This window comes from Balaenoptera acutorostrata, chromosome 10 (genome assembly GCF_949987535.1).
Source record: "Balaenoptera acutorostrata chromosome 10, mBalAcu1.1, whole genome shotgun sequence".
Lineage (NCBI taxonomy): Eukaryota > Metazoa > Chordata > Mammalia > Artiodactyla > Balaenopteridae > Balaenoptera > Balaenoptera acutorostrata.
The window spans coordinates 6473204-6487945 of record NC_080073.1 but is presented as its reverse complement, the minus strand read 5'-3'; the positions used below and the strand labels follow the sequence as shown (position 1 = coordinate 6487945).

The following is a 14742-nucleotide window of genomic DNA, read 5'->3' as shown; positions in this document are numbered from 1 at the left end:
CTTAGAACTGAGCCTGGCACACGACAAGCACCATGTGTTTGCCATTGTTGTTATTATTCATTTATTAAACATTTTCTGAGCATCTCCTCTGTGCCACTGGAAATAGATGAAAACGATGTGGCCGCTGCCCTCCAGGGTCTCAGCTTCTTGCTAGGAGACAGATCAAGGGCAATCACGGGCCCCACGAGATGAGGGATATGGACTAGGCAGGGAAGAGAGGGGAGGTCTGTTCTGCCCATGTAGGAGGCAAGGAGGAGCAGTCAGGAAAAGGCTCATGCAGGAGGTCTGCCCACAGTGCTGGGAGAACCCAGGCAAGGGGGGTAGGGGTATGCTGGGATATTTGGGCTGGGTGTTGATGGGTGAGTAGGAGTGTAACTTATCCCATACCCAGCCCTGTCTCAGCATGGCGAGACACAGATGCTTAGTGGCTCAGGCTCTGCCGTTGAAGCCTGCCCAGCCCAAACACAAGAGCTAGGTGTTAGCTCACCTGACTGCCCTCCCGCCAGCAGAGGGTCACTTGCTCACCAGAAGCAAAGGGCAGGGGAAATGTCACAGGCCTGGAGGACAAAGCAAGTCAAGTCCCACCCACAGACCAGAGCCTGCCAGCAGCAGAGCCCTCAGCTCTCAGGACAGTTACAGGGACTCCCATCTTGCTTCCCAGGCAGAGGCTGGGTCTCATTTAAGTCGTTGACCCCAGAACAGGGCCCAGCACATAGGCACGTGATAGGCAGCATGGGGGGAGAAGGAATTCTAGAGTCAGGAGACTTCATTTCAAGTCCTGACCCTGCCACTTCCTTGCTGAGAGACTATGGGCAGGTCACTTTCCCTCTCTGAGCCTCAGGGTCCTCATGTGTTAAATGGGCCTGCCGGAGTTCTGTAAACGCCGGGATTATTGTTTTTATTCTTGGGTCCTCCATCAGGGTGAGTAAGTGTGGGAATGAAAGTGAGACCCAGTGGAAAGGAAGCCCAGGGTTTAAGGCTGCTGTGCTTGCCTGGAGCCAGGGCCACTAAGAACGGCCTTTCTCTTGGGTTTCACATCATCATTTCTACCCTGTCCAGTTTGTGTGTGTGGAAAGCCTGGTGACCGCTGTGGTGGACATGTACCCCAAGGTCTTCCGGAGGGGCTATCGGCGGGAGCTGCTCATCCTGGCCCTGTCGGTCACCTCCTATTTTCTGGGCCTCGTGATGTTAACGGAGGTGAGTGATAAGGATACAGGTAAGTGATGTGAACAGGGTAGCACAAGGGTTAAGTGCCTGGGCTTTGGGTTAGCGGATCTGACATTGACTAGCTGTGTGACCCTGGCTCCAGGTCCAGCACTTCTCGGGGACTCCGTGTTCTTACGTTTGTAATTGGTTGCTGTGAGACTCCATGGAAGTTCTCATTAAGCCCTTAGCTCAGTGTCCTGCGTGTGTAAGTGCTCAGCGCAAGGTCTCCACTTCACCGCCAGAGGGAATAAAACTCCCAGAGGGAAAGGCTGGGTTTACCTGGTCATCGTGAACGTCTGGATGCCGGGGCCACCCCTTTTAGTAACTTCTGGGTGAAGGGGACAGTGTCAGCTACGGAACCCTCAACTAGTTACTATTATCGACCTCAAGTTCAGAGGAGGCTTTTCTGGGGCATCACTGAGAATAGGCGTGAGGAATTGGGCACCTTCAGGCGCTGTGTGTTCCTGCCCCAGCCCTTCATGTGTACCCTCTTGTCTCTGCCTGGGGTCAGGAGGGGCTCATCATGACCCTAAATTAAGACTGTCTCAGAAAGCCATGATTCTCTTCCCTCCTGCAGCCATCCTGTCTAATAAATACTTTCTTAAGTACCTTGGGAAGGTGAGATTAGATATCTTCTTATCCACACTCACAAAATTAATTAATTTTAAAAGCCAAACCACCCCCCACCAAAAAGCCTAAAAACTGTTGTCTAGAGACAAGAAGAGGTTTTGTAAGAAACGTGGAAAGAAATGAGGGAATTCAGAATCTGTCAAAGCAGCTGATATGGTACTGAAGTCCGTCTGTTGATCGTCATGATCGTCATGCTCCACTTCTCAGTTCAAATGCCACCTCCTCCTGGAAGCCTCCTCTGCTTTCCTTCCCACTCAGGACTTCATTCTAAGCTCAGCTCAGCCTCCCTCTGGCCATTACAATGACCTGTCTGTTCACCTGCTGCCCCCACCAGGCCCCGAGGTCCTCAAGAACAGGAGCTGGCCTTGACCTGCTCTGCACCCTTGGGACCTGGCACGGGGTGGGCTCTGGGGCGTGGCGGCTGGTGTTATTATTGCTCCTAGTCATTGTCACATTAATGGGAGTGATAATCAGCGTTTGAGCAAATGAATGGTGCAGCACTTCCCGTTTCCTCCTCTGCTCTCCCCACACGGAGAACCAGCGAGGCAGTGAGCAGGGCCTCATTAAGTGCTGATTAATTATGCAAAGTAGAGTCTTTTGTCACGCACAAATTGGGGGGTTAACCTGATGCCTTAAAAAGGCTGGTGGCGCTACAAGAAGAGCAGGCATTGGAGGGCATCCCCGGCTTGCAGCAGGCAGGTGGAGGGCCCTCCTGGACACCGGCCCTGGTGTCACAGAGCCTTCCAGCCCACCATCCTCCAGGCCTCGGGTCTGCCCCGGGGCACCTGGGGCCCCAGCCCATCAGGGAGCCAGCGCTGCGTGCGTCTGCCCAGGACCAGTGTGTCCTTGAGTGATCACACCGGGAAGTTCAAACTGCCAAATGGGCCCTGTCGGCCTCAGTAATTGCTGGCAGGATCTTCTCCCTCATTTAAACACGTTTAAAGCTCTGCTCTAGGGAAAAAATAGTCCGCAAATATCTGATCTTCCACTGAGGCAGTGTGGTGGGTGGTGAAGGGCACGGGCTCTGCAGCCGGACACTTGGGCTCAGTCCTCAGCCCCACGGCTGGGCAGCTGGTGGCCTGTGGTGCGTATTCTCACTGGCCCGGGCCTCGGGTTCCCCCACGTGAGCACTGAGGGTAACTGTAGCGCCTGCCCTGTGGTCACACTGTGCAGGATCAGCTAGACTGAGACCTGGGGACCAGTTACAACAGAGCTGGCACTTGGAGAGCACTGCGTTAAGGCTTCCTTCTGGGTTTTTTTAATGTATGATGTTTGTGGAAGGAGACCCTCAGGAGAGCAATTAGGAGGGGAGTTCTGGGTTTAACTCAGAAAGCTCCTTACCCTCAGAGACTTGAACGCCTGCCATATCTGTCACAGACAGGAGGCCCCAGACCAGATACGGCCCAGCGATCCATGTTGTTTCCCCCTCACTGTGATTTTTTAAGAAGACGAAGAGGTTACCAAAATTAAAGAGAAAGATTTCTCAAGAAAATTTGGATTTTTGGCATCTTCCAGAAAATCTGTAGACGTGGCTGCCCAGGCCTACGTCCCCCAGCAGCAATCGACCGGAGTTGTGTGGCCACGTGGGGCCTTTGCTCTCCAGTTAGCCACAGTCCCCACCACTCCCTGCTGTCACACACTAGGACCACTTGGACTCAGCACTGAGATGTTGCCCCTGATCTAGTTGAAGAGATGAATGAGGAAACAAATAGTCCCAGGGTGTGTGGTCTTTCACATGACAGAAGGAGGCCCGGGGGCTTTGGGGACACAGAGAAGAAGCTTAGTCCCAAGAGGTCCCCGTGGCAGACACATAAGGAAGCTGTCCAGGCTTCATCCTGGCCTCTTAACCCCTGTCCTGGCATTTGGAACACCTCCCCCAACCCGACCCTCCCTCCCTTTTGTACTGTTATTTCTGCTGCTTTTGATTGTCCCGCTAAGGATTCTCATTGTGTTGTAGGATTTTCTTTACGGATCCCAACCCTTCCCACACCTGCATCTGCCCTCCCCTCCTCTGCCCACCCAGACGCCTCCCCTGCCTCCCAGAGATCCTCCCAGATCACCCTGGCCAGCCAGGCTTGCACCTCCCTGGCCTTCCACTGAACTTAATCATCAGATATTTGCATATCACAGAGCTGGCCCACTTTGTCCCTGCATCCCACAAAGATTGCGCACCTACTGTGTGCCGAGTCTTTGGCCAGAAACAGGGACACAGCTGCGGACAAGCCATTCAGAGTCCCTCCCCAATGGGGCACTCACTCCATATGATTCAACTTGCACTTACGGAGACATACTGCAAGCCGGGCCCTGTGCTGAGGGTGGGAGACACACAGAGGACCAGTGGGGGGACCTTCCCAGCGGGAGCTCAGAGCTAACAGAGTAGCCGATGGCGGAACACTTTTTTTTTTAAGCTATGAATCCTTAAAATGTGCTATGGAGGCCCAAAGAAAGAACGAGGCTGTCAGGGAGGGCTTCTTGGAGGAGGTGACATTTGAGATGAGCTTTGAAGGAACTTACCCAGTGAAAGGGAATAGCATGTGCAAAGGCACAGAAGTGAGACAGTCCCTTGGTGTGTCCAGGAGGGAGCATGTTGAGGGGGACTGTGGGAAGGGGAGCTGAGGCCCAGTGAGGAGTGCAGCCCTGGCTGGCAGGCTGAAGGAAGCCAAGGGGTAATTGTAAACTGTAGGGTGACATGGTTGGCTTTGCAGGTTGGAAAGGTCCCTGTGAAAGCTGGTGTATGGAAGGGTAGGAGAGGGAGGCTGGAGGCAGGGAGGCCAGTGGGGAGGCTGTCACAGCCACCTGGAGAGAGATGGTGAGCCTGTCCAACCTCCAGTCTCTGGTCTTCTGTGTTGTCTCTGACGTTTGGGGAGCAGGGACAAGACAAACCATCGCAATCCCAGCAACCCCCAGAGGGTGGTCTTAGGGGGCGCCCAGGTGTGGTGGGCGCAGTGTTCCAGGACCCTGGGCAGACCAGTCTGTCCTGGTGGAAGTGAGTCCCGGCTGGTGGTAGCCGCAGGGCAGAGGGCCCTTCCCTAGGCCAGCTGGCTGACCTGCTCTCCAGTGTGTCTGTCACTCTGTCCATATTTCTGTCTTCTCACTTCCCAGGGCGGCATGTACATCTTCCAGCTCTTTGACGCCTACGCTGCCAGTGGGATGTGCCTTCTCTTTGTGGCCATCTTTGAGTGCATCTGCATCGGCTGGGTGTACGGTGAGTAGAGGCCGAGCCCTCCCACACCCCAGAGGCCACCATGGTGCCCAGCACACGGGCACCCGGGACCCGGCTGGGCCTGGTTTCCCTGTGGCTGGTCTCCATCTGCATCAACCTCTTCGCCCTCCCCTCAGGGACTTCTTGTCCTTTCCCACTTGTCGGGAGACCCTCCTGCTTTTATATCCCTGCAGCAGAGGGAGGGGTTCCCGGCTCAGACACTGTGACCTTGATTCTGTCCTTCTGCCCCTGATGCTCAGTTTTCCCATCTGCAAAATGGAGTAGTATAAAAAGTCACCATGTCTCCGAGCAGGAGGTAATGTAGGCAAAGCAGCCAGCCCAGTGCCTGGCCCTCAGTCAGCACATGCCTTCTGGTCCTCCAGTTCCCCAAACCGTATGATGAGTGCGTCAGGGTTGCTGGGCTGGTTGATGCACACTCCCAAGTGTGGTTCGGGAACAGACACCCCACAGGCCACCCCTCCGGCCCTCACCTTCAGAGCCCTGACCCCACCCCCGTGCAGGTCAGCCAGCCCCTGGCCCTGCCTCAGAGGGACCACCTTCCTCCTTTCCCCCAGAAACTCCTGCCCGTTTCCCGGACCTCACTGCCCAAGGTCAGAAGGGGTCTTCCCAGTATTGAACCAGAGTCCCTTCTACTGCAGTTTATCCTGACACCTCACATATGTAACACCTTGGTAGTTTTTAAGCGGTAAATAGGGTTCCTGCCGCAATTTGTCTTGGGCTGGGGAAACCAGACACTCATAGCCTTCCCTCTGAGTCTTGTACAGAAATCTTCTGGGGTGTGTGTGCCCGTCTTCTTTATTCTGGACAGGAAGCAACCGCTTCTATGATAACATCGAAGACATGATTGGCTACCGGCCGTTGTCGCTCATCAAATGGTGCTGGAAAGTCGTGACCCCCGGGATCTGTGCGGTAAGGGCCCTGCCAGGAGCCGCCTGCAGCCCACCCACCCACCCACGTACTTCTCCACCCCAGAGCCCAGACCTGGCTGAGGCCAAGACTGAGGAGGTGATGTCCCCCTGGGGACCCTCTGTGCCCTCAGAAAGTCCTAGGCACCTGACACCTTTCAAAGCTGGCATTGTGGGGACAGTCTCTGGGCTTGGCCAGGGGGCCTCACTAGGACCCCAGCCCTGCAACCAGCTTGCTGTGTGATTGTGAGCAAATCACCTCCCTTCTTGGGACCTCAGGTTCTATGCCTGCATATGTATAGAAGGCGACTGGGACCTGCTTCTGTGGGGCCGAGGGTCCCATGAAAGGCATTTGTCTCTGCTGTTCACAGTGAAGCAACAGCGTGAGGGTAAAGAGGGGCTCACGCTCTGCCCCTCACATCTGACCGGGAGAGGCCTTTGTGAGAAGATGTTTAATTAAAAAAACAAAACCCCCTGTTCTTCACCCATTCTTGGCACTGGAAGTATCTAAGAGCATCTTCACAAACCATCTTAGTTCTGAAAGGCAGCTTTGAAACCAGCCCTGAGAAGTAGCTAGGGAAAAATAAAAATTCCTGACTGGGCAGAGGCTGGGGATGAGGCTCCTGGGGGTCGGGGAGGGTCTCCTGGGATCTGTGGGGGTCAGGTTCCCCGTGTTTCTCGCTGTGGACCCAGCAGGGCCTCACCTCTCCGAGGCCGCCACATGGGGTTGACTCTCCCCTGCTGGCTGCCTGCACGCAGGCTGAGGGCCGCCCCAGGGACCTTTCCCCGTCTCCCCGCAGGGCATCTTCATCTTCTTCCTGGTCAAGTACAAGCCCCTCAAGTACAACAACATCTACACCTACCCCGCCTGGGGCTACAGCATTGGCTGGCTCATGGCCCTGTCCTCCATGCTCTGCATCCCACTCTGGGTCTTCATCAAGGTGTGGAAGACGGAGGGGACGCTGCCGGAGGTGAGCAGCCTGGGAGTAGGGGTCAGCAAGGGCGGGTCAGAGGTGGGGGGTATGGCCAGGGTGGGGCTGTGCTGGGAGGGTTGGTGAGTGTGGGCACAGCCATGGGCACGTCTGGGTCCCCGCTTCCTCATCTGGGCAATGGGTGTGATGAGAACATGCCCCTGTGTGTCTCCTGGGGAAGCCTGGCCAGCTCCTCCCTGGCGGGTATTCGTCAGTACTGCTGTGCTGAGGCCTCGGGGTTGAGACGTTTTCCCTGAGCTCAGCCTCAGTTTCCTCATCTGTAGAATGGGTCAACAGCAGTCCCTCACTTACAGAGGTTGTTTGAGGACTCAGTGAGTATGCAGAGGGAAAGCACTTAGACCAGGACCTGGGAGAGAGAGAGACCAAGTGTTAGCTCTTACTGCTCTGTTGATTCTGTTCATTAAGGACCCCATTCCCAGGGCACAGGGAGAGGGTCTGACATTTGCGGAACACCTATCCTGTGTCGTCACTGTGCCAAGCTCTCTCCGTGCTGCATCTCCTCTAGTCCTCAGAGAAATTAAGTCATTCGCCTAGGATCACACAGCCAAAAATTAGCAAACCAAAATGTTTTAACAATTTTATTGAGGTATGTTTTCTATATCATATCATAAAATTCACCCATTTCAGGTACACAATTCAGTGGGGTTTTTTTTAGTAACTTTCTGTGTAGTGCAGTCATCACCATAAATCAGTTTGCAAATATTTTTATTTATTTATTTATTTTTTTATTTATTTTATTTATTTATTTTTAAGATCCCTGGTGCCCATTCCCAGTAAGCCCTGTTCCCAACCCCAGAAACACACAAATCTGTCTCTGTGTGTGTGCCTCTTATGGGCGTTTCCTGCCACTGTAATCCTGCAGTATGTGGTCTCTTGGTAGCAGAGTGAATTCGGACCCCAACTCGTCATACCCCCCGCACCCACTCTCTCTTCACTCTCCTTTCCCACCTGCTGGCAGATCAGAAGGTCTGAGTCAGCTTCTCGCCCATTTTGCAAACTGTCTGCTGTGTGCCTGACGCTGCTCTAAGCCATCTACAAGCACTAGGCCACTGAATCCTCACAGCAGTCCTGTGAGGTGGAGGAGCTTCCTGTCCCCATGTCACAGGTGAGGAAGCTGAGCACAGAGAAGTGAAGCAAGTTACCCAAGGGCACACAGCCTCTGAGTGATGGAGCAGGTACCCTGTGCCCCCCCGCCGCCTCGTTCCTGCCCCAACTCTCGGGGCTCTCAGGGCTGACCTGTGCCTCACAAGCGTGGGGCATGTGTGCAAACACCCACGGGTGAGAGCCAGCTCAGAGTCGGCTCCAGCCAGCCCTCCTGCCCACCCAGGGGCCTGAGCTCCAGAAAAGCCAACATCCAGCCAGGAGGGGCAAGCTAAGAGGGAAGGTCCATTTCTCCAGCCTGCTCGTGCCCTCGGAGCAAGTCAGGGTCCTCCGCTTCTGCAGGGAATGTAGGTCAAGGGCAGTTGTTATTTCTGGTTTGGGACCAGACGTGTCCAGAGGAGAGCAGCCCTGGAGCTAGGCCTAACACCTTGGCCATGGCAGGACCCTGCCAGTTAGTTCACCTCCCTCCATTTCCAGAAGGTTCTGCCCGCTGATGGGAAGGATCTGGAAGGAAAAATGGGGTCAGAGAATTGCTGTGAGGGTGGGTAGTCTGTGCTAAGAGCTGTGGATGGGTCAACAAATCTGAGGCCACCTCATGACAACGCTAGAGGCAGGTGCCACTGTGACCCCCTTTGACAGATGAGGGAACGAGACACAGAGGGTTAAGTTCTTGCCCCAGTTAAGTGGTGGGACTGGGAGTCAAGCCCAGGTGTCTGGTTCCAGAACCTGTGCTCCCAGCTCCTGTCCTGTGTCAGGAGCCTAGCACCGTGCCTGGCACCCAGGAGGTGCTCGGCATTGCCGAGGGGTGGGCGGGGGTGCGGGATCTGCCTGTTAATCCCACCCGGGCAGGATAGGTCCAGCCTCTCTCAGGCACGGCAGGATCTGAAAGAGAAAATAGAACCTTGATCATAAGAAACCAGCCACCCCAAAGTCTTCCCAGCTTTCCTGGGGAGAAGGTTTATGCCCCGGAAAGGCCTCCCAAATCCTGGCCTGATGTCTTCTGGAGGTGCACATGAGGCTGAGGTGTGGGACCCGAGGCCGGGCCGAGGGGGCAGGAGCATGTGTTCAGGGTCTGCCCGTGGCCTCCACTCCCTCATCGGTAGAGTAGACGATGGCCAGCCTGTCTGCGCCCAGCCCAGAGCCGGCCACTCTGCCAGGCGGCGTGAGGCTGTGGCCTTAGGGATAACGTTTCCGTCTTCAGACACACGCCGCCTGTTCCCCTGGACGGGGAGCGTGATGACAGCCTTTTGTGGGAAACGTACCCGTTTATCCAGCGATCATTATATGAACGGCTCTGGAGGTGCCGTAGCTCATCCTCACAGCAGCCCTTCGGGCAGGTACTCCTATCCCATTTCACAGATGGGAAAACACAGCTCAGAGATGTTAGGTGACTTGCCCACATGTAGTGAGGCTGAGCAGTGGCTCACAACCCAGCTTCCCTGTCTCCACGGGAGGAGGGATGCAGCAAGCAGCCCTGGGTACAGCTCTCACGTCCTGGCCACCTGCAGCGGGCCAGGTACAGGGTGGGCACTTCCGCTCACTGTCTCCTTACTCCTCATCCAGTGATAGCAGTGGGTACCCTGGTGTCCCCATGTCCGGGGGTGGGGGCGGGAAACTGAGACCCGGAGGTCCACGCATCGTCCAGGACAGAGCTCTGCGTGGCAGGGCTGGGGCTGGTGGCTCCACTGCCCCAAGGTGTCCACCGTGCCGTTGGGAGGCGCCAAGGCAGGCCCAGGACCCGGGCAGCCACTCTCAGACAGCTCTTTTCCTCTCCAACCATGTAGAAATTCCGGAAGTTGACGACCCCCAGCGCCGATCTGAACACGCGGGGCAAGCTTGGGGCGGCCCCACGGACGGTGACGGTAAATGACTGTGACGCCAAACTCAAGGGTGACGGGAGCATTGCAGCTATCACAGAGAAGGAGACGCACTTCTGAGCGCCCCTGCCACCTTGATGCCTCTCCTCCTCCTCGTCCCCGCCGTCCCCGCCGTCCCCGCCTTGTGTACAAATGAATACCTGAACCACGTACTTCATCTTATGGTAGAGGCTTGCTCGTTTTGCACAGGATTTATTAACAAGTTAATTTTAATGTGGCCGCACCCACTCTGGTTTCAAGTCACATCCCCTCCTCGCCCCCCAGTTGCCATGTGAGTAACAATACGAAGAGATAATCCTGTACAGGGACTAGTATCATCCTCTTGTGCTAGGACGGTTTTAACCAGCATTTTCTAGGGGTTAGGAAGTTGTATCATAGGGTCAGACTTTTATACTCGGGCTGTGGGGCAGGTGGGCGGGAGCAATGCCTGTCCCCTCCATCAGCCTTTGAACCGACCGGTTCGTGTCCCACCTTTGACCCTGACCACGCGCGCAGCTGCCCTTCCTCCGCGCTGCCATGCTTCCCCTTCAGCCCCTCCCTTTCCCATCCCCAGCTTCCTAGAGGTGGGTTTGCAGACAGCAAGGCTGTGTCCGAGAAGAAGAAGTCCCAGCAGACTCAGGACTCCTGGGTGGCAGGCCCTCCTCTTCCCTGGCCCCACCGAGTGATCTGGGGCACTTCCCTCCCCTCTCGGGCCTCAGCTTCTGCGTGTCCCCAGTGGGGAGGGCTGGATCAGGTGACCTCTGAGGTTCTGCCCACCCGGCTACATCTCTTGGGGATATTCTGCGGGCCTCCTTGGCTTGCAGACCTTCTGTTGATCTTGGGTTCTTCTGAAGACTCGCGGGTGGGCAGTCCCTTGCCCCTCACCCCCTTATTTAAAATCAAGTTTGTCATGGAAACTATGTGGTTTGATTTCATCCATGAGCATCCCCATCCTCGAGACCAGCCAGGTCCTCGGCCCTGTGGCGGGGCTCCTCCTGGCCATCTGCTCGCACCCTCGGCTCTGCCTCTCTGTCCTCCTCAGCAGGGCTGGCTGGAGTTGCCTGCACGCTGGTTCTCGGGCCCAGGCAGCAGCCTCTATTCTGCTTGCGGCTGTCTGTCCTGCCACTGCCCCCGCCGGGATCTGCATTGTAGGACCTTCCACCAGCCTCCCGGGAGGGAGCTATGGTTTGGCCTGGAGCCTGGTTTCCTCCTCCAGCCCCTTCTTTGTCCCCCTGCCTCGTTTCCTCCCTCTCGCTGTCACCGCTGCCCTCCTCCCTCTCCTGCCATCCTGTGACCGCCAATCCCCCCCCCCCATCCTTCCTGTCACCAGCAGAACCCTGGAATTCTCACAAGGCTTCTTCCCTACCTTTTTCCCAGGAGCCAACCCACCTGCCTCTCTGGCCAGGGAGCTGAGAAGCCTCAGCCTCACTGCTGGGGAGGTGGGGTCTCCCACCCCTCCCTCGGTACAGCCCTGGGGTCTGGGGGGGTGTTTGGTGCTGCTGCAGGCCTCCCTGGCTGACCCCTCTCTTCTTTGATTGGATTTGACGTCAAGCCTCTGCCTTGGATCCTGAGTTATTTGGGGACAGGGAGGAAGGTGCATTCTTTATCCTTTTCCTTTATGTTCCCTATCTTATTCGGTGGAAATGCGAGTTTTCTCCAAACGGGGGATTTAGTTTCCTATAATAAACCTGCGTGTTTGGTTGGCCCAAATGCCCAGCTTCTCTGCCCCAGCCAGCCCCCGTCTGAAGCCCGCGTTTGCTAAGAGGGATGCCAAGCGCCCCCCAGGCAAGTCGGATGAGCTGTCTGCTCCGGTGGACCCAGGAAATGGATGCAGGAAGAGCGGGGCTCCGGCTGAGCCCCCACCTGTGTCCATCCTCGTCTGCTCTTCTCCCAACAGGTCGGGGAGGGGGTCTCCCCACTGCTCCTGCTACTGGTTCTCCACCAGCCACTGTCACCAGCGCACAGCCCCACGGCCTAGCTGGGGACGTGCCGCATTGTACTTGTGGCACTTAGCACTTCACTTACTTCACGGGACTCATGGTGCAGGGCGGAGGGAGGGTTTTTGTTCTTTGCTTTTTGTAATTTCCTACTAGTATTTGGGTAACTTTGGGGGGCGGGGAGGGAAATGCGGGGGCAGGCGAAACGTCATTGCAGTGACTTTTTTGATATTCATTAGAAACAATACATCCTTTCTGAAATATTTACAGTATTATTAAAAAGTGAAAAAGGTTGTACTGTTTTGCATAATGAACGTTTTTATTGGGTATTCAAAGGGTACACGATTGTCAGCTTACTCATTTTTAAAAATTAAAGAAGTGAACAAACTCTCTGTGGCTGTTCCTGGCAGGGCGGTATTCATCGGGTGGTTCTTCCTGTTTTATTACTTCCGTGATATTGCTGCCAAACCATCTTGGCATTTGGAGGTTGCTGTTTCAACTGGGGATTACAAGTTAGAAACACCCAGGGCTGTTTCAGGAGCCCACACTGCCTTTCATGTGATCCCCATGCACTGAATGTCTACTGTGTGCTAAGTGCTTTACAAAATTTCTCTCTTTAATCCTACCACAGTACCACTTTATTTGTCTATTACTTCCCCTACTTTACAGACAGGGGAAATTGAGGCACAGAGAAGTCAAGCCATTTGCCCAGAGCCTCACAGCTAGTAAATAGCTGGACCAGAAAGAGAAGTCAGCTCTGTCTGAACCCAAAGCCCAGTCCCCTTATCACTACGCCTTACTCTCCCTCAGGCTGCAAGACCCAGAGAAGGCGAGAGCCACCTCGTGATGGCAGCAATGGTTGCCACAAAGCTCATGCACCTGTCCTAGGGGGCAGCCCTGCGTGTCTGAGGCAGGCAACGGGGGGGTGGAAGGAGACAAGGATTTGGAGCATGCAGCTCTGCTTTGGGCTCTGGGATCCACCTTTGGCAGCCTCAGTTTTCTCATCTCTAAAATGGGGATAATACCTCCTGCTTCAAACTTCGGTTGACTGTGAGATCCTATGAACTCTGGGTGTGAATGGTAAAAGCTTTGTATTCTCACTGGTTATCATTATCCTGAAAGAATTGTGCCTAAGCTCTCAAAGTGTGTTGTTGCTCAGAACTTAGACAAAAATCTCTAAATCTGTGTCTGAGATTCCCAAACAGTGGCTCAGGACCATGGAGTGTGCTTTGTCCTGCTAGCACATGGCACAGCAAGGTCGTCTACACACGCGGTCTGCTCATTCCTGTCTGGTTGGCTCTTTTGCTTAAAATCCAGGTCCACCTGAACCTGTCTTGGCCCCTTGCCATCTGTGAGGTGGTAACATCTGCTCACAGGGAAAGCATCCCACAAAGATCCAGAATTCAGAAAATCCCTGTGACTCCCCAGAGGGAGAGCCACAGAGCCACGGGAATCGGTTCAGTCACCTGTCCCCTGCCCACGTGCCCTCCTCATGTCTGAAAGTATATTGTGTTAGGCAGTGATCAGCAGCAAGACACAAAGAGGCTGCATCATGGAAATGTGGGTCTCCCTCATTCCCAGGAAGTCTGATTTGCAGACTCTCGAGCTTACAGAATTGATAACTTGTGGCATTAATTCACCCAGTAGACCTTGCAGGCTGCAGTGTGTCTAGCAACCCCTGCTGGCCAAGTGTGACTCTGCAGCCTAGCTCTATTAGGTGCTGCAATTAACCAGAGGAGAGGGGAGGCCTAAGATATTTTTCTCTGGGGTGAGGGAGGGGATCTGGCAGCAAATAGCTGGCACTTTTGGCTGAGAACTGCAAATTCTGGAAAATAGGGTCATGTATTCGGTAGGTTTTACTGAGCATGCACTGTGTTCCTTGCCTGGACCCAGGACTAGGGGTATTGAGAAAAGTGGAACAGCCCCTTGTCTTGAGTGTTCCTGCCCTTCCTAGTCAATAGGAGAGGTGCCCACACTCCTCTGGACAGGGGCAAGTGCATGGGGAGAAGCTGCTGTGTCTTCCCTAGTCTTCTCCAGCCAGTTTGAGCTCTGCAGTGTGGCCCCGGGCACGTGTGCCCACTTCTCTGGGCCTTGGATTGGCCATTAGTAGAATGATGAAGAAAATGTGACCCAGAGAGGAAATATAGCTGGCTCAAGATGCCCCTAGAAGTCCTCTGCCCTCCCGTCTCATACTCAGCCCCCTGCACCCTCTCAGGCTGTGAAAAATCAAATGAGCCCTTGGCCTGGGCACCTCATGACCCGCTAGGGAGCAGAGTCAGTCTTTGTTGCCAACTCTTGGCCTTCTCTGTCTCTCACTTTTGAATAAGGTCCACTTCGTGAAGGATACTGAGAGGAGCCACACAGGCACTGCCCTCAGAGCTTCAGGCTAGCTGGACTGTCAGAACCACCCCACGAGAAACTCCAGGGCAGAATGTGCCAGGGACAAGTGCTCAGGGAGTGCCAAGGGCAGGATCAGAGCAGTTTATTGAGCACCTACTATGTTCCAGGTGTCATGCCTACATTACCTCATCAGAGCCTCACAACAAACCGAACAGGTAAGTGTTATTCATCCCATTTTTTTATATAAAAGACTAATGTTTAGAGACCATAAATAATTTGCCAAAAAATGATACCGGATACACCTCCTGGAAAGTGGAGGAGCTGAGTAGGATCGAGGTGTGCCGGGTCTGCCTAGAGCCCACATACCAAAGCACTTAACCAAGGACTGGAGACTTGAGTTGCACCTTGAGGGATGGGAAGACTTTGCCAGGCAGGGAAGCGCATTTGAGATGGGGGAACAGCCTGAGCAAAGGCAGAGGCAGAAAAATGTCTTTGGGGAAACATGGTGAAAACCAGAGTCCCCCCCACCCAGCCCTGGTTTACTCATAACGC

The 14742-nt window shown here is 54.7% G+C and overlaps 1 protein-coding gene across 1 annotated transcript in view; it reads left to right on the top strand.

The window, feature by feature from the left end:
- Window positions 1-12228, top strand: part of SLC6A11 (solute carrier family 6 member 11) — a 124265-nt gene extending 112037 nt beyond the window's left edge. The window contains exons 10-14 of the mRNA XM_057555651.1: window positions 1060-1197; window positions 4939-5041; window positions 5868-5968; window positions 6765-6935; window positions 9842-12228. Coding sequence (XP_057411634.1) covers window positions 1060-1197; window positions 4939-5041; window positions 5868-5968; window positions 6765-6935; window positions 9842-9994 — 666 coding nt within the window. The 3' untranslated portion in view covers window positions 9995-12228. The remainder of the gene's footprint in view (window positions 1-1059; window positions 1198-4938; window positions 5042-5867; window positions 5969-6764; window positions 6936-9841) is intronic.
- The last annotated feature ends 2514 nt before the right edge of the window (window positions 12229-14742 follow it).